This window comes from Podarcis filfolensis (assembly GCF_964270895.1).
Source record: "Podarcis filfolensis genome assembly, chromosome: 2".
In the NCBI taxonomy this organism is placed as follows: Eukaryota; Metazoa; Chordata; class Lepidosauria; order Squamata; family Lacertidae; genus Podarcis; species Podarcis filfolensis.
In genome coordinates this window covers 3,306,624-3,326,394 of record NC_139605.1, presented here as the reverse complement: position 1 = coordinate 3,326,394, position 19,771 = coordinate 3,306,624, and the positions used below count along the sequence as shown (strand labels likewise).

The 19,771-nt window shown below is 46.6% G+C and overlaps 1 protein-coding gene across 3 annotated transcripts; it reads right to left on the bottom strand.

Annotated features, from left to right (window-relative positions):
* Window positions 1-9,473: 9,473 nt before the first annotated feature.
* Window positions 9,474-16,905, bottom strand: LOC310756850 (uncharacterized protein). 3 transcript variants are annotated; one of them, XM_083601705.1, is made up of 5 exons: window positions 16,842-16,905; window positions 14,906-15,062; window positions 14,673-14,816; window positions 12,863-13,074; window positions 9,474-10,913 (listed from the first exon to the last, which is right to left on the bottom strand). In XM_083601705.1, the coding sequence occupies exons 4-5, from the start codon at window positions 12,984-12,986 to the stop codon at window positions 9,511-9,513; spliced, it is 1,527 nt and encodes a 508-aa protein (XP_083457831.1). In that variant the 5' UTR covers window positions 12,987-13,074; window positions 14,673-14,816; window positions 14,906-15,062; window positions 16,842-16,905; the 3' UTR covers window positions 9,474-9,510. The 3 variants fall into 3 exon arrangements, with proteins under 3 accessions (XP_083457831.1, XP_083457832.1, XP_083457833.1); XM_083601706.1 differs by having other exon boundaries at window positions 14,688-14,816; XM_083601707.1 differs by lacking the exons at window positions 12,863-13,074; window positions 14,673-14,816; window positions 14,906-15,062; window positions 16,842-16,905 and adding an exon at window positions 11,466-11,533.
* Window positions 16,906-19,771: the final 2,866 nt, after the last annotated feature.

The following is a 19,771-nucleotide window of genomic DNA, read 5'->3' as shown; positions in this document are numbered from 1 at the left end:
CCGATAGAAAAAAGGGAAATGCCTCTTATCATTCAGAACATGAGAGACAAAAGCATAAGTGACCTGGGAAGAGAAGGAAGATTTGTATCTTGTTTGATTTCAGATCAAAGCCTCAATATTTCTAAGCCCAACATGAGATTGGGAAGGTCTTAGGAAGGAGGAAGGTCTAGTGCAAGGACCCTTTGGTGGGAACAGTGATTTCCTTGAAGGTTGTGGCAGCCGTAAAGAAGGCAAATTTGATGCTAGGGATCAACAGGAGGGTAGCTGAAAATAAGACTGCCAATATCATAATGCTATTATACCTCTCTCCATTCCTACCTGTGGGATTTTATAGATGCCCAACACGTTTGAAATCTGGATGGAGTTTTGAGAGTCGGACCCTTCGAGAACAGCCAGTAAGTTAGTCTGTTTACCACAGCTATAGTTTGGAAAGTTCAGCTGCCCAATTGACAACATGTCTAGCAAAGCATCATAGGTCACCCTTCCATCAAAAAAGTTCTCATGGATGCTGTAGCCCAGGGTGATGTTGGGTAACAGCTTTTGATTCTGGTTGATCGCTTGAATGGCATACAAGAAGGAGAGGAGCTGCCAGTACTTTGTGGGTCCTTTCCTGGGGGGAGAAATTATATACATGCCAGCACTGTCCAAGTGATATTTCTGTTCTACCTCTAATATACAGCTCTACCTCTCTTTCAAATCAGAACCAGTGAAGGCAGTGAAGGTCCTGTGTGAGTGTCTGGAGGCGGTTGGAGGATCAATATGGCTAACCTGATCCAAAACACCCACCCACCCCACTCACACATGAAAACAAAGACCACCACAGCCAACCACAAATGAACAACCACACCCTAGGCCAACCCCAACCTCTCTCACCACCAAAGGAACACAAGTGAACAGCAAAGAACCTGCACAAGCAATACTGACACCAAACGCTACATATAGTAAGTAAAATAGAAAGGCACAGTGAAGGTCCTGTGTGAGTGTCTGGAGGCGGTTGGAGGATGGATGGCAGCTAACAGATTGACAAGACAGAAGTACTGTTTTGGGGGGAGAGGAGGCAGGCAGGTGTGGAGGACTCCCTGGTCCTGAATGGGGCAACTGTGTCCCTGAAGGACCAGGTGCGCAGTCCGGGAGTCATTTTGGACTCACAGCTGTCCATGGAGGCGCAGGTCAATTCTGTGTCCAGGGCAGCTGCTTACCAGCTCCATCTGGTACGAAGGCTGAGACCCTACCTTCCCGCAGACTGTCTCGCCAGAGTGGTGCATGCTGTAGTTATCTCTCACTTGGATTACTGCAATGCGCTCTATGTGAGGCTACTTTTGAAGGTGATCTGGAAACTACAACTAATCCAGAATGCAGCAGCTAGACTGGTGACTGGGAGCGGCCGCCGAGACCACATAACACTGGTCTTGAAAGATCTACATTGTCTCCCAGTACGTTTCCAAGCTCAGTTCAAAGTGTTGGTGCTGACGTTTAAAGCCCTAAACGGCCTTGGTCCAGTATACCTGAAAGAGCGTCTCCACCCCCATCGTTCAACCCGGACACTGAGGTCCAGCGCCGAGGGCCTTCTGGCGGTTCCCTCACTGCAAGAAGCCAAGCTACAGGGAACAAGGCAGAGGGCCTTCTCGGTAGTGGCACCCGCCCTGGGGAAACCCAGCCAGATGGGTGGGGTATAAACATATTATTATTATTATTATTATTATTATTATTATTATTATTATTATTATTATTATTATCAGGGATCTATGACAGTGATTAAAAGATCCAGAAAGCACTATCATAATTCCACTTTGAGAAAGTAGATATTTCCCCCTTGTATATTAAACCTAAGGCAAACAGACACCCTTCTCCTACCACCATTTTTCAGAAGAATCCTGCAGAATCAGCCCCGAGGCTCATCTGTTCCAGCATTCTCAAGGCGGCCAACCAGATGCACATGGAAAACTGAGAAGCACAAGAACTCCTCCCCTACTTGAGATTCTCAGTTACTGGTACCCAGAGGCATAGTGCCTGTGACAGTGAATGGAGAACATAGCCATTGTGACTGGTAGCCGCTGAGAGCCTCATCACCCCCAAATTTATCTGCCAGTGGGATCTTCTTATGTTCTTAAAGGCAGGTACCAGATCATGAGAAAGGCCCCTGAAAGTAACTGGAGATGAGTTGGATCTCATGGAAATGGTAGCAAATGGAACACCAGGAACTCCATCCCCACAAAAGGTCTTACCAATAAAAGCTGGTGGAAGGACATTGGCTAAAGATATGAGGATGAAACACAGTGCTTGTGGCAGAGATGACCCCACTGATGAGGTGGTCTCCTGGCCTGAAATAATTAGGTGACTCTATCTCATCCCTTTCCAAAGACAAGAGGCATTTTGTCTTCAGTTTTCCACAGTCCCCATAAGGCAGTAGAAGCAGTAGAATGAGGACCATCTTTTTCCTCCCAGGAACGAGCACCTCCCTTACAAAGAATTAGAAGTCTTTTGTTGTGATCCTTGCAAGATGCAGTAACTTTCTTCTCACTAACGGAGCCCTGCAGAGGGATCACATCTGAAGTGGAGAGAAGTCAAGCCAACCTCATTCTGGTGCAGTTATCATCTGTCCTAAATCTCAGCCGCCCCCCCCCCCCAAGTTTTGAGTGGCTTAGGAGGCATATATCTGCCAGACCTTTCTGCCTCATATCCATAACATCACGTTTAATGGACTCAGATGTGATCTTTGGAAGCAAAAAAACAACACACACTATCATTTTGATAATTATATGGAGAAGAAGTACCACCTCTGCAAGTTTCTAGACACTTTATGCAGCTCCACCTGCAACTGCAGGGCTGAAGAAAAACATGTTTGCGAAAACTCCAAGATCTGCCTCCAAACTGTGAGATGCAAATGCCAAAGATTGGTGAAAAATCCCAAGATTAAGAGTTAGAAGTTACCTGAACTATTCTACGTGAGCTCTGGCAGAATCCCCCACCCGCCCGCCCGTGATACGAACACAGGATAGGGCTATTTTGATGAATTTGAGAGGTGAAAAAGGGAACTGAAATTGCACGTAAAGACAGAAGCGATTCAGCAGATTTTTTGGTAGGTTTTTGTTTTTGTTCTTGTTTTTATTATAGACTTTTTGGTCTTATCCTGTATTTTTATGCTGTGAACCACCCTAAGATCATTGGGTGAAGGGCGGTATACAAATTTAATAAAGAAACAGACAAACGAACACTTGGACTTCCAAAAAAGCTTTCAACAAGGTGCCTCCTGGGTAAGCTTAGTCGCCATGGAATAAGAGAAGAGGTCCTCTGGTGGATCAGGAATGGAAGTTGCAGGAAGCAGAAAATAGGTTTAAGTGGATAGTCCTTCAAATGGGGGGAGGGGTGCCAGATGTTCTTGACCAAAAGCTCGCAAGGATAATTTGGCTACCTCATTTGGCACCAACTAAAGATTCTGCAGTAGACCCAAGGGCAGCCCCAGAAAGAGTGCATTGCAGTAGTCCAGCTCCAAGTTTTCCAATGCTCCAGTGGTCAGGCTATTCCTGTTCACAAACAGCCATAGAGGACACGTGGGTCTCTAGTGACAAAGGGGTATCCAAGAGTACCCCCAAACTATGCACTTGCTCCTTTAGAAGTGGGAATCATCCAAAGAGCCTACAAATTGTGTGCCAAGCTCCTGTGTTCCTGTCACTCCCTAAGTGATGAAAAACCAGACAAGACAACAGCATAACATTGGTTCCAAATGAGCCACAACTCTATTGATTACAGATGTGAATGGTTTGGCATCGGCATTGCGTATAGCCATTTATTCCACCCCAGTCGATCTGCTGGGGGTGCATCTAAGGGTAATCCACACCTGCCCCCCATGACTTACGTCAAGTAGGGGTAATCACCGAAGGGTCCCTGTTGGAGGAGTGCTATAGCCCTAGCCCCCGCCTGGGCATCCGGACAGAAGCAACTCCTCACAGATCCCTTTAACAGGATACACTTAACCAAGAAGCGGCGGACAGAGGCTGAAACCTCCCCTCCAGCCAAGGCTAAGGCTTACCCAATGCCTAACCTCACAAAGTTGTGAGTACTGCGATGAGGAAGGCGAAAATCAAATGGCCAGGGCCAAGTTGCCAAGTGGAAAAATTCCTGCCAGGTGTTAGATTTCTGTTTATGCCACTGTGCAGTTCTTGGAGTCACAAGACTCTGTTTACATTCCAGACTGTTGGAAGTCTCACGGGAGACGGATGTTGTTATTACTCAACCGAGGAGTAGCTCGGTTGTGCCGAGTTCCGACACCAGGCCCCAAATATGGCAGCTGACAATGTTCATAGGAAGGTCTTAGTATGGAAATAAGACACATGAAAAAGGGGACGGAGGGTGGGAGATCCAATGACAAACGTCCGCAATTCGGTGCCCTGCTGGGGAGGGTTGCAGCCTGCCTGCGGATTGACCAATTGTGCCAGGCTTAGGTGCAGGCATTCCGCAGGGGGTGGGACCAACCGGCCAATAGGCATTGCTTGGCCCCGCTCCCTGGGGGGATAACTTGGGGATAACTCCTCCCCAGTTTGTCGTTGGATCAGTAGATGACAGTGCCATCCATGTCCCTAGAGTTGTGTTTTATCGGCATACTGGTGGCCCCTTGCTCCAAAACTCCTCATGACTACACCCCATGACTTCATATAGATTTTAAATAGCATATAGATCTTAAATAGCGCTGGGGAGAGAAGAGTACCTTGCAGCACCCCATAGCACATCAAAAAAATTTTTTAAAAGGGCAACCCAAATGATCACAACATGTCAGGGAATAGTCTAAAGACTGGGGAATGCATTCTATGGCAGACCAGTTTCCTCTCCGATGGAGGGGAAAAGTCACACACACACCCTTTTCCACAGCATGTTTAGAAGTAGAGAGACAGAAGCTGAACAGCTGAGGGAGGAGTTGCCCAGGTATGAGATAATGACAAGGGAACCCGAAAGGAGGGGGCAGCTAGTTGAGATGTCACTTGAGAGTGTGGGGAACCTCCCTCACCACAGACTCGGAGGATTGAACATATCAGAGAGCAAAGAAGTCAGAGGGAGGGAAGAACTTCCCATTGGCACCTAAAACGCTACGGAAGTCGGATTTAGAGCAGACAACTGCCCTCCTTGCGGAGAGCTGTGTATTTCTGCTTGCAACATGATGCTGTATTAAAAGGAATGTAAATAGATTAACTGCTTGTTAATTCTTATCTGTGATGTTACCAAAGGGAGAGGAGAACTCTCCACGCCTGACACATCACTCTTCCCCCTTCCTTTGCTTCTCATGAAAACTCAAGGGATTTGTCCAAAGTTCTACTTTGGGTCCACTAAAATGGACCCCATTTTTGAGAGGAACGTGAGGTGACATCCTGCTTCTGATTCAGTCAATGAATCAGTCAACCAAAAAATAATGCTCTCCACCTGATTCAAGGCTTCTCCAGACACCCTGCCGATTCAGCATTCATCCTGATTTACTTGATTATGTGGTGCTCTTTGATAATGATGATAATAATAAAAATAATAATAATAAATTTTATTTATACCCCGCCCTCCCCAGCCAAGGCCGGGCTCAGGGCAGCTAACAAGCAATAATAAAAACAAGTTGAATGAATACAACTTAAAAACAAGATTAAAATACAACATTAAAACGTTAAAAAGGCAGCCTCATCATAGGAGGAGATGGAAAAAGAAAGAGGGGGAGGGAATCAAAATGACTCCAAGCCAAAGGCCAGGCAGAACAACTCTGTCTTACACACCCTGTGGAAAGAAATCAGATCCTGCAGGGCCCTGGTCTCACCAGGCCGGAGCCAGTGTTGAAAAGGCCCTGGCTCTGGTTGAAGCTAATCTAACTTCCTTAGGGCCCAGGACCTCTAGCGTGTTGCTATTTATGGACCTTAAGGTCCTCCGTGGGGCAAACCAGGAGAGGCAGTCCCGTAGGTACGAGGGTCCTAGGCCGTGAAGGGCTTTAAAGGTCAAAACCAGCACTTTAAATCTGACCCTGTACTCCACCGGGAGCCAGTGCAGCTGGAAAAGCACTGGGTGAATATGCTCCCATGGCAGAGACCCCGTGAGGAGCCTCACTGAAGCATTCTGCACCCACTGGAGTTTCTGGAACAGCTTCAAGGGCAGCCCCGCGTAGAGTGAATTACAATAGTCAAGCCTGGAGGTGGCCATTGCATGGATCACTGTGGCCACGTCGGGGAGGGAAAGGTAAGGGACCAACTGCTTGATGCAGTGAAGGTGGGAAAATGGAACATTTGTTGTGATTTGTGGGCAGGGAGATTATAAACAGTGAATAGTCATTGGAATATCCACCCACATTTGCATAAGAGGGGTTCACATGCCTTCCCCCTAATCATTTAATCATTCTACACTTTTCTGTGCATTTTTCTGTAACTTTCAAAATTGCAAACCATTTTTAAAAGGGGCCTTTCTTGCACTATGGCAGAAATCTTTAACTGCAGGAAAACAAAGTTCTGCCATGCGCTGGAATCCCTCCTGCAAAATATTGACTCTCTGGAGGCACACTCTGATTTGATAGGTTCCAGTTGCCCCCATAGGCCAGGACCATGAACTTGGGTGCATATCAGTTGAAGGTGCAGCAGCAGCTGATGCTGAAGTCCTGACTGAAAATGAGTATGCTGCAACTGAAAATGTTATGATTGTGCAAAGTGGCATTTAAAAATCCAAACCTACAAGGGGGTAAATAATGCAGCTGACTGTAAACACAGCTGAAACGCAATCTCATGAAATGTTCATGATGGTGAAAGTTGTGGTCACAGTTTCACTATGGTGTCAGTCCACCTTCAGTGAGGCTGATGGGCCTTTGCTCTCTCCTACAGGCCGCTAATGGAAGGTATTAAGCATCTCAGGGTGGACTCGTTTTATTTTCTGTGCTGGAAACAGCTGAGAGTTTAGATGCAGAAAGAATTAGAAACGTTTTCATTCAATGTAGGGCACTTTTTCATTCCAGTGGCTATCGTGGGAAATTCTGGAATGTCCTGTCCTTCCTGGCTGCCTGAAATCAATCAGGACCCCAGGCTCTTACCCAATGTCACCCTCGGCTATGTCATCTATGACCATTATTCTAATGCAAGGATGACTTCTGATGCCCTACTAGACCTGCTCTCTACTGGGCACGCAGACATTCCAAACTATGACTGTCGGAAGAGGAATAACCTGTTGGCTGTTCTTGAAGATGCTTAAGCTGATATTTCTAGATATGTGTCAACTGTGTCAAGCATCTACAAAATCCCACAGGTATGGCTGGTTCGGTGTTAAGACGGAATTGTGCCTCTGCCATGGGCTTTTCATTCTTTCCTTTTTGGACTCTCCCAAAGGTGAGGGTGGGATGGAACCTGGAAGCAGGTGCACTCAAGACTGGTGTCAGATGCCCTATGCCACCCCACCACTGCTTTTAAAAACCATGTTGCTTGTTTACAATGCATTCAAAACACAGTTTTTTGAGTAATGTAGCTGAGTCCCTAGTCTAATATTCTGGGATGTGATTCAGTCCCACAAAATATTGAGAGTCTGGAGGCATTCCTGGAAGACCTCCTCCCGTTCTCCACGGTCAGCATTTTGTCTTGTTCTTTGTGTTCTTTGTGTGTGGGACTGTAGTTGGTCAATTGTCTGAGATTTGTCCTGGAACCACAGCAAAGCACTCACCTCTTCCTTTGCGTCCTGGGCAAGTTATGGATACACTGTTCCTACTATTCATGATAAAACCCAGTTCCCCTTTTTCTACCAGATGACCACAAAAGTAGATCCCCAGAATCTGGGGATTGTCCAACTGCTCCTGAACTTCAGATGGATGTGGATTCCCATATTGCATGGGAAAGTCCTTAAAACAATAACAATAATTGATTTATACCCCGTCCGTCTGGCTGGGTTTCTCCAGCCACTCTGGGTGGCTTCCAGCAAAATATTAAAATACAATAATTCATCACATATTAAAAGCTTCCCTAACAGGGCTCCCTTGAGATGTCTTCTCAAAGTCAGACAGTTGTTTATTTCTTTGACATCTGGTAGGAGGGCATTCCACAGGGCGGGTGCCACTATCGAGAAGGCCCTGTAACTTCACTTCTCGCAGTGAGGGAGCCAGCAGAAGACCCTTGGTGTTGGACCTCAGTGTCCAGACATAGGGATGGGGGTGGAGACACTCCTTCAGGTATACTGGGCCAAGGTGGTTAAGGGCTTTAAAGATGAGCACCAACACTGGAATTGTGTCCAGAAACGTACTGGGAGCCAATGTAGGTCTTTCAGGACCGGTGTTATGTGGTCTCGGCAGCTACTCCCAGTCACCAGTCTAGCTGCCGCATTCTGGATTAGTTGTAGTTTCCAGGTCACCTTCAAAGGTAGCCCCACATAGAATGTGTTGCAGTAGCCCAAGCGAGTCCTCAACACCAGCCCGCCCCCTGTCACCCAAGAACAGCACTTCTGTCTTGTCAGGATTCAACCACAATCAATTACCTGCCATCTATCCTCCAAATGCCTCCAGACACTCACACAGGACCTTCACCGCTTTCACTGGTTTCGATTTAAAAGAGAGTTAGAGCAGGGTATCATCCGCATATTGATGGACACCCAGTCCAAACCCCCTGATGATCTCTCCCAGGAGCTTCATGTAGATGTTAAAAAGCATGAGGGAGAGGATGGAACCCTGAGGCACCCCACAAGTGAGAGCCCAGGGGTCTGAACACTGATCCCCCACCACCGCTTTCTGAACACGGCCCAGGAGGAAGGAGTGGATCCACTGTATAACCCTCAGCTCCCAGCTCCTCTTGACGGTCCAGAAGGATGTCGTGGTCGATGGTGTCAAAGGCCACTGAGAGCTCCAGCAGAACCAGGAAACAGCTTTCACCTTTGTCCCTAGCGTGCCGGAGATCATCGACCAGCACAACCAAGGCAGTTTCAGTCCCAATATGAGGCCTGATTCCCGATTGGAAGGGATCCAAATGGTCCCCATCCTCCAGGCATGCCTGAAGTTCTTCAGCAACCACCTGCTCAATCACATGAATTTCTTCATGGGAAGCTAGACGCCTCTTGGAAGAGAAGCTGTTTCCACATTTCTATTACGCTTCATGCCCTGTACAGTGGTACCTCAGGTTACAGACGCTTCAGGTTACAGACTCCGCTAACCCAGAAATAGTACCTCAGGTTAAGAACTTTGCTTCAGGGTGAGAACAGAAATTGTGAGGGAGCAGCGTGGCAGCAGCGGGAGGCCTTGTTAACTAAAGTGGTGCTTCAGGTTAAGAAGAGTTTCAGGTTGGAATTGACCAAGAAAGATGTTAATCTATTTTTGTATGCCACAACTGCGGCTTGTATTTTGTTAGCTAAAAAGTGGAAAACTCAAGAATTACCAACAGTAGAAGAATGGCAGATGAAGATGATGGATTTTATGGAGCTAGCCGTCCGTGACCAGAAGGAGGAACACCACAAAGAATGGAAGAAATTTAATGATTATTTAGCTAAATTTCAGGTTAAGAATCGACCTCCAGAACTAATTAAGTTCTTAACCTAAGGTACCACTGTATGAGTTCTTTGATGGCGGGTAAGACCTGCCCTCTTTCTGAAGCTCTTCCCACATTCCAAGCACTGATATGGTTTCTCCCCTGTATGAATTCTTTCATGGGAAGTGAGACTTTCGCTGTGACGGAAGCTCTTTCCACATTCCAAGCATTGATAGGGTTTCTCCCCTGTATGGATCCTTTGATGGGAAGCGAGATTGTGGCTCTGACTGAAGTTCTTTCCACATTCCAAGCACTGATAGGGTTTCACACCTGTACAAATTATTTGATGGGAAATGAGATGGGTTCTCTGACTGAAGCTCTTTCCACATTCCAAGCACTGGTAGGGTTTCACCCCTGTATGAATTCTTTGATGGGAAGCGAGACTCTGCCTGTGACTGAAGTGCTTTCCACAGTCCAAGCAGTGATAGGGTTTCTCCCCTATATGAATTCTTTGATGGGAAGCAAGACTGTCCTTCCGACTGAAGCTCTTTCCACATTCCAAGCACTGGTAGGGTTTCTCCCCTGTATGAATTCTGTGATGGGAAGTGAGATGGGCGCTTTGACTGAAGCTCTTTCCACATTCAAAGCACTGATAGGGTTTCTCCCCTGTATGAATTATTTGATGGGACATGAGATGGATGCTCTGACTGAAGCTCTTTCCACATTCAAAGCACTGATAGGGTTTCTCTCCTGTATGAATTCTTTTGTGGGAAGTGAGATGGGTGCTGTGACTGAAGCTCTTTCCACATTCCAAGCACTGATAGGGTTTCTCTCCTGTATGAATTCTTTGATGGGAAGCAAGACTGTCCTTCCGACTGAAGCTCTTCCCACATTCCACGCACTGATAGGGTTTCTCCCCTGTATGAATTATTTTGTGGGAAGTGAGACCCCCACTCTGACTGAAGCTCTTTCCACATTCCAAGCACTGATAGGGTTTCTCCCCTGTATGAATTATTTGATGGGACATGAGATGGATGCTCTGACTGAAGCTCTTTCCACATTCAAAGCACTGATAGGGTTTCTCTCCTGTATGAATTCTTTTGTGGGAAGTGAGATGGGTGCTGTGATTGAAGCTCTTTCCACATTCCAAGCACTGATAGGGTTTCTCTCCTGTATGAATTCTTTTGTGGGAAGTGAGAGCCCCACTCTGACGAAACCTCTTTCCACATTCCAAGCACTGATAGGGTTTCTCTCCTGTATGAATTCTGTGATGAGAAGTGAAATGGGTGCTCTGACTGAAGCTCTTCCCACATTCTGAGCACTGATAGCCTTTCTTCTCACTGTGAGTTCTTGGGGGGGAACGGGAACTCTGACTGGAGCTCTCTCCATACTCCCAATTTTGATATGGCTTTTCCACTGTGTGGATTTTGTCATGGTCTCCCCCATTCTGCATTTCTAATTCATCACCACCTACAACAAAGACAGAAACTAATTAGATCCTCAGGAAGAAATGGAGCCCCCAGTTATTAAACAATGCTAATGAACATTTGTGAAAGAGAAGAAGAGAAGAGTTTGGATTTGATATCCCGCTTTATCACTACCTGAAGGAGTCTCAAAGCAGCTAACATTCTCCTTTTCCTTCCTCCCCCACAACAAACACTCTGTGAGGTGAGTGGGGCTGAGAGACTTCAAGGAAATGTGACTAGTCCAAGGTCACCCAGCAGCTGCATGTGGAGGAGCAGGGAATCGAACCCAGTTCACCAGATTACGAGTCCACCGCTCTTAACCACTACACCACACTAGAAGAACAGAAGATGTGAGGTCTTTCTACAGAGGTCATGGCCTTTGTCAACCAGCATTCACAGACGTATTTTTGAGAACCAGAGGTTCAGAAATTCTGGCTCTTTTCTAGGATGGATTTTTGTTGCCACAATCATGAAATCCACTGCAACTCTAACATTGGTCTTCTCTTTAAAAAACGGGTAGAGGCTAAAACAGAAACCCAAACCTGACAGAAATTACCTCAACTTCACAAACAACTCTGTGTGTGAATGTTGCCTCCAAGTCGCTACGGAAAGGGTGACTGTCACTCCAGAAGGCCGTTTTTTCAGTTAGGTCTGTTCTCAACTGCCGAGTGAGAGATTTTCCGTGAGAGCACCTGCTGCCTGTTTTATGCTGCTATGGGACTCAGAAAAAGTCTGTAAAGTCCCATATATATAGAAGCACTTGTAATTCACTCTTCATACCTCATGTAGCAGCATTATTTGATGTTGAATTATTTTGGTTTTTTGAGTGTAGCTTATTATCTAGAATAACGAATGGGATAAATGTAGAAATAATGTAAATCAATAAAGAATATATATAGATATAGATATATTAGATATAAGCACATGTAAACATGTTTTAGTATATCAAGTAATGTAATGTGTTCTGTTTAAACTCTCAACAGAGAATCTTGTGGAGTCTTTTCTAGGAGAAAAAAAAAGCTATGTTTTTCAAGGGTCAAACAACCCAGGGCAACCTCCACACATATAAATACTACAGAAAATGGGTTTGGGTCCCACGAAAACCACGAATAATCCAGAAAGACAGGTGCAGAGTTGTAAAGTGACACGTTTTACCTCAGAAACTAACATTAATAGCAGCTGCATGTGGAGGAGTGGACATGCGAACCCGGTTCACCAGATTACGAGTCCACCGCACTTAACCACTGCGCCACACTGGCTCTCCTTAATCTTAATCTAAGTACAACAACCACGAAGAGCTCCTGAATAGACAACCAGCTATGTGGTGTTGAATGCTCTCTGTTCTCTCCTGCTTCCCGTTTTTGTGTTTCAGTTTAAACCAATTCATGAACCCAGAACTCATACACTGACCATTAATGATGAACCATATGTTATAGCCATTCCTGCAAATTTATTCTGCTAGTTTTGAGATATACAAATAACATGAGAAGACCCGGTCTACATGTTTGTATCATTTATTATTCATATGTTCCTTGTTTTTAAAAGGAAATAAAAAATTATTCCAAAAAGAAAAGGGCGACACACAGCATAGGCCCCATCTGCATTCAAACTGCAAAGCAGCATCACATTACTTTAAAGAGTCGTTGCTTCTACTGCTGTGTGATGGAGCGGTAAGTTTTTTGACACTGGTAGGGCATTCAGATCACGGCACCGGTATTAGACCTTTTGAGCTGCCAATACATCGTGGTGGCCGGGGAGCTCTCATGTATTCCTAGCTCAAATTCCCTGCAGATGGCTAAGGCGCAGGCAGGCAGGTGGTGGAGCCCAAAGAGGTGCTCACCTTCTCAATCTCCCCCCGCCTGCCTGCCTCCCCCCACCCCCAGGCTGAGCAAGCCCCAATACCTCTCTGGCTCCACCCCTCCATGTCCCCATCTCCCCTCCCCTGGAACTCACCAGATCTCTCTGAGAGCCCTAGAGAGGAACACTCAGACGTTGTGGGGAGGGATGCAGGAGACAACCTGACCAGGTCAACCGTCCATCTTCCCCCTTCCATCCTCGCTAGCTTTGCAGGATCCATCTCTTTTATCCTTCCTGAGGAGTCAAGGAGCCACCACAAGCTGCAGGGTCCTGGGAGAGAGGAAGAAACAAAGGGAGCCTCAGCGGCCCTGCAGGGGAGAAGAAGAGAAGATGAAGACTTTGGATTTGATATCCCGCTTTATCACTACCCGAAGAAGTCTCAAAGCGGCTAACATTCTCCTTGCCTTCCTCCCCCACAACAAACACTCTGTGAGGTGAGTGGGGCTGAGATACTTCAGAGAAGTGTGACTAGCCCAAGGTCACCCAGTAGCTGCATGTGGAGGAGCGGAGACGCGAACCCGGTTCACCAGATTACGAGTCTACCGCTCTTAACCACTACCCCACACTGGCTCTCACTGGATTCTCCTGCCCCTGGAAAAGCACAAATGGGGCAGCCCCTTCCCTACACAAACCCCATTTATAAACCTTTCCAGTGGTTCCAATTTCCTCTGTTTACTCCTCTCCCCACTTCGTAAGGCCGGCATGGTCTGCACAGTAGAGACCTGAGAATAGATCCCATTGAACTCAGTGGGGCTTATGGATAGAACTTGGTGCAAAAACCAGGCACCATCTTGTCCCCAAGCCTGAAGACTGCAACCCCAGGCATGCTTATCTATGGTATCATAAGGCAAAAGATCATAAAAGGTTTCATAGTCATAATAAGAAACTCAATTCTCAAAGTTTGGGGGGAAATATAAAGATTTATTTGAAAAGAAAACAGCATGGTGACTTTCCCCATTAGAAGCAATATTTTTGAAAAAAGTACATATGAGGATAAATTGGCCAACACATAAAGAGCTGTTAACAGAAACTGGCAACCAATTAAAATTAAAGGACTTTGAAGAAGTAAGAGAAAATGTAATAGACTGGTTACAATATTTACAACTAAACGAAACTTTTAAAAATCATAAAAAGAAAAGCTTTAGTTATCAAGTGTCAAGATTTCAGAGAGGAATAGTAGAAGGTAGTACAAAACTGCTGTCAAAAATGAACGATCTGCTTTTGGAATGGGACACTAAAGAGGACCAGGTTAAATGCGTTATGATAAAATGGGCGAAGGATGTGGGAAATAATAAATTAAGGATGGACTTAGAAAGGCTTTGGAAGTTAGATTTGGAAGTTAGGCCACCGAGACCACATAAAACTGGTCTTGAAAGACCTACACTGGCTCACAGTACATTTCCGAGCACACTTCAAAGTGTTGTTGTTGACCTTTAAAGCCCTAAACGGCCTCAGCCCAGTATACCTGAAGGAGCGTCTCCACCCCCGCCGTTGTGCCCAGACACTGAGGTCGAGGGCCTTCTGGGGGTTCCCTCCCTGCCAGAAGCCAGGTTACAGGGAACCAGGCAGAGGGCCTTCTCGGTAGTGGCACCTGCCCTGTGGAATGCTCTCCCACCAGATGTCAAAGAGAGAAACAACTACCAGACTTTTAGAAGACATCTGAAGGCAGCCCTGTTTAGGGAAGCTTTTAATGTTTAATAGATTACTGTAATTTAATATTCTGTTGGAAGCCACAAAGAGTGGATGGGGAAACCCAGCCAGGTGGGCAGGGTATAAATAATAAATTATTTTTATTATTATAGTTTTGAATTTTTCTGCATGTACCTTACTGGAGGAGAACTACATGAATATGATGTATAGGTGGTATTTGACACCCCGGTTAAATTAGCAAAAATGTACTTCTCACTCGCTGGATCAACACCTTGTTGTAGTGAGTGGGCTTGCACGTTCCTATGACCCTTGTGAGCGAAGCCATCGGGAATCTTGTACTCCCAGCGGTATACAAGGAATCTTTACAACCCCAAGTAGCTGATTCCCCAAAGCATCTGCCCTGCAAGCAAAAGGAACCTCTGACAAGCACTTGAAGAAGCCCAACCTGGAAATAGAGCCCCATGTGCCTCCCCATCTCTGAAGTCCCACCTGGCCCTGAGGGAACCGGATTCACAGGAGAAACAGTTCCCCTCTCCTCTCCTCGGACAAGTGAAAGGAAGTCTCCCCTGCTGAAGAGATGACAGCCCTGCTTGCCTGGAATTCACATTTTGCTGACCACACTGCACTGATTCTCCCAGTCTCCTCGCTAGAACAGAGGAGCAGGAACATGATGGTACAGCACCTTCTCCCTCATCACAGAAGGAGACGCAGTTACAACCATCTCAAACCAATGCGAAGCTCTTGCTCCTGCAAAAATTACCCACAATGCAACTGTGTGACAATCAAGTGACCTAGCTTTTATCCTGGAATGCCCCGGGTGGTCTGCATCCAGCAGAGATCCTTGTTTTAAAGACTTTCTCTCCCACCATTGTGCCATAATGATCCTGGAAAAGTGGACAGCGGATGAGCTGTTACTCAACGGATTTCATTCATTCTCAACTTGGGCAGATCTAGGGGTAAAGCGTGGAAAACTGAAAGGGGGCCTGGGGGTCCTAGTCTCCACTACCCTACGTGCCATTTCAAGCCCTCTCCCCTCATTCAAGTCATAAGCCAGGGCAGTGTTGATACAATTCAGCCACCAGGCCCTGTTGGTAATTTACGCTGATGTGACCCCAATGATGCAGAAATCTCAGATCAGAGACTTGTGGGTTGAAAGGGAAATTTAGACCACTGACCTTATTTTGCTTAACCCAAAGGCATCTGGAGTTTTAGGAGGGGACCTCAATGCCAGATTGGGCCCTAATCATCATGCCCTTTATGCACAGCACAAATGGTCTCCTCCCAACCGTGAAGCCAGTGGATTCCTCCTCACCCGTTGTTCCAAAGATCAGAAATCAAACTTTGGAGGCATCTGCTTGGCTCAAACAGCCTTCAGGCTAAACCTCTACATCTTAAATGGTGCCCTTGAAAGTGACGATCCTCTCTGGCTCCAGAAGGAGAGCTATAGACCAGGGGTCAGCAACCTTTTTCAGCCATGGGCCGGTCCACCGTCCCTCAGACCAAGTGGTGGGCCAGACTATATTTTGAAGAAAGAAAAATGAACAAATTCCTATGCCCCACAAATAACCCAGAGATGCATTTTAAATACAGTGGTACCTCAGCTTACATACGCTTCAGCTTACAGACTCTGCTAACCCAGAAATAGTACCTCAGGTTAAGAACTTTGCTTCAGGATGAGAACAGAAATTGTGCTCCGGCGGCACGGCAGCAGCGGGAGGCCCCATTATTATTATTTAACTAAAGTGGTCCTTCAGATTAAGAAGAGTTTCAGGTTAAGAATGGACCTCCAGAACGAATTAAGTACTTAACCCGAGGTACCACTGTATTCTACTCATGGAAAAACCACACTGATTCCTGGACCGTCCACGGGCCGGATTTAGAAGGCGATTGGGCCGCATCCGGCCCCCGGGCCTCAGTTTGCCTAGCCCTGCTCCTGACAATGTACTCCAAACCTGCCTGGTGTTTTTACATGAGCAGAATGTGTGCTTTTATTGAAAATGCATCTCTGGGTTATTTGTTCCCTAGACCAGATATAGTCTGCTATATAGTTTGGTATACAAAGTACACCAGTATAAACGACCAAACTGATTAAAGAAAGAAAAAAGCTGAGCTACGTTACAAAAGCGATCCAATCATAAGAGATCTGGCTCGAATCGCCCTGCTAAAAATGTAGCGGTTTCTGCCAGGAGAAAAGACACAGTAGCGATGCTGGCCAAGAGGAAGAACCCCCTTCCTCCTCCTCCTCCTCCTCCTCCTCCTCAGCTCTTGATCGAGACTCCAGGGCTCTCTCTGCAGGCTCCCCCCTCCCAGACCCCCTCCCCCCATTTGGCGCCCCCCCAGGCACGATCTGACCAGCCCCCCAGGCATCCTCCCCTGCAGCCCCTTCTCCCCATCGCACCCGGAGGGAGAGGGAGGCGAGACTCACCCCCAGGCAGCTCTTGCAAGAGAGAGAGGGAGACGGAAGCAGCCCCTCCGCTTGCAGGCGGGAATGGCGAAGGAGGGGCTTTTGCTGGGAGGACCTTGCCCCCCCCACGCCTCCACTTCCTGTCCTCTCTAGAAAGCCAGCTCTGTGCCTTTTAACCCTTGGCAAGCCGAGCACAACCGGAGTACAGCAGGCAGGAGCCCAGGAGGAGCCGCTAACCCAGAAATATTACCTCGTGTTAAGAACTTTGCTTCAGGATGAGAACAGAAATGGCCTTGGATCCTAAGCCTATGTAGCAAATGCATAGTTTGGGGGTACTCTTGGATACGCCTTTGTCACTAGAGACCCACGTGTCCTCTGGGGCTGTTTGTGAACAGGAATGGCCTGACCACTGGAGCACTGGAAAACTTGGAGCTGGACTGCTGCAATGCACTCTTTCTGGGGCTGCCCTTGGGTCTGGTCCAGAATCTCGCTGGTGCAACATGATGTGGCCAGATTGTTCTTGCGAGCTTTTGGTCAAGAACATCTGGCACCACAGCCCCCCATTTGAAGGAACTATCCACTTAAACCTATTTTCTGCTTCCTGCAACTTCCATTCCTGATCCACAAGAGGACCTCTTCTCTTATTCCATGGCGACTAAGCCTACCCAGGAGGCACCTTGATGAAAGTGTCAGGATGCGGTGTCTCTCCCCCACACAACATGACTCCAGCAGTTCATTGTGGTGGTCAGGTGGGATTGCTATGAGGAATTATGGAAAATGTAGCAAGTCATTGTGTCAGCAATGAACGCATTGCTTTGACTGGGCTTGAGCCATTTGACATGATTTCTGATCGAATCCCACAAGCCTCTGCACCTCTGCCATTTTCTCACTGCCTGACAGTCACGTATAGCATTCTAAAACACAAACCAGTTGCTTCACTGGGCATCCTCAGAACATAAAGACAGAAAGTAGCTTTGATGTAGATTTTGTTAATCTTTAGGTAAATCTTAAGGGCCAGGAAGAGAGTCCACAAGGAGATGGTAAATACTATTTTTCTTTCCTATAGGTTTATGATCTCTGGGTTTTCTAAATGCATTCCTCCTTGGTTCCTGTTTATTTAGCTTAACCACATATGCATGCTCAAGTAGGAAATAGTTTCTTTGTAGTTAAAAGGATTTCTCTGATCTGACTTTGTCCCACGTGGGGGATTTTTTGAAATGCTCAGAGGAAATCTGATTGGTTCTTACAATAGCTGTGTTAAGAGTTCTTCTGTTAATAAAAGGGACCTGGGCCAGGGTGTGGCAGATTATTATTGGCATTTCCTCCCAGAGTCTTGCTGGCCAAGCCTCGTGTGTATTTTATTAATCAGGGTCCAATCCTTTCCTTCACCTTATTAGGTTAATGGACTAAAAAAGGCCACAACTTTATTGATTACAGCATGTGAGAGGTATTGGCTTAGGCATTGGATAAAACAACAGGAAGGGGTGAGTCTAACAAGGGTTAACCACCAGTAGGAGGAGCCTGTTGATGCAAATACAACTGTACGCTCCCCCTGATGTCACCGGGGGTCGTGCCATGGCCCTAGCCACCACAAGGGCGTCGGACAGGATCCACGACCGCCAGATTCCTTTACCGGAATACCCATAAAGTGCAGAGGTAGGCTATGGCCACACCCTGCCCTCCAATACGCAAACATATTCCAATGCCTAACCGCCAATATCCAAAAAGTTGTGACGATTTGCTACGAGGTAGGAGAAAAACCAAGTGGCTGGTGCCAATTAGCCAGTTCGGCAACCAAGGCAACCAACCACAGGTCCATAGCAAGGTCAAGAACCAAGCTATGGTGTGTGGCTGATCTGACGAAAACCAGCAGCGCAATGAAAGGGAAGCATTGCCGCGGCAGCATTTGAGCGGCTAAACCCCACCCCCAAGCCTCCACCTGACTGGTTGGCTACCAGGGGGCGTGATGTGGCAGCCGGGCCAGCTGGGCAGGGGCCGGAACGCCCCCTGCCGACACGGGAAACAGCTCCCGCTCACAACTCCTCCCTTCTGTAAGGAGGAGAGGCTTTCTTAAATTGTGGTGCCCAGAACTGGACACAATATTCTAGGTGTGGCCTGACCAAGGCTGAATAGTACTGCTCTATTTAGCCTCGGTCAGCAGACACATGGAATACTGTGTCCAGTTCTGGGCACCACAATTGAAGAAGATTGTATGCGCAGAGGAGACCGACCAAGATGATGAAGGGTCTGGAAACAAGTCTCAGGAACGGTTGAAGGAGTTGGGTATGTGTAGCCTGGAAAAGAGGAAACTGAGAGGAGATGTGATAGAGCAACTTAAATATCTAAAAGTCTGTCCCATGGAAGATGGAGCAAGCTTGTTTTCTCTTGCTCTGGAGGGTAGGATCAGATCCAATGGACTCAAGTTCCAAGGAAGGAGATTCTGACTAAATGTCAGGAAGAACTTTCCGACAGTAAGAGATGTTTGACAGTGGAACGGACTCCCTCACCTTGGAAGATTGTGGACTCTCCTTCTTTGGAGTGTTGGACAGCCACCTGTCATGAATGCTTTAGTTAAGATTCTCCCATTGCAGGGGTTTGGACTAGATTACCATCCAGGCCCTTCCGACTCTATGATTCCCTGAACGAACTAAGCCCACGAAGGATGGAAAAAAGTTTCAGTGATAAACAGAAATCCTACTAGAGAAGAAGAAATCTTCAGAAGGATGTTAGCGTAGAAAATGTGGAAGATTGTTCAGGTAGAAAGCTCATCATAGGGACATCAGTGTAGATAGAAAAGATGCCTTACTTATACATAATTTTGATTATTATTATTATTATTATTATTATTATTAATATTTATACCCCGCCCATCTGGCTGAGTTTCCCCAGCCTCTCTGGGCAGCTTCCAATCGAGTGTTAAAAACAATACAGCGTTAAATATTAAAAGCTTC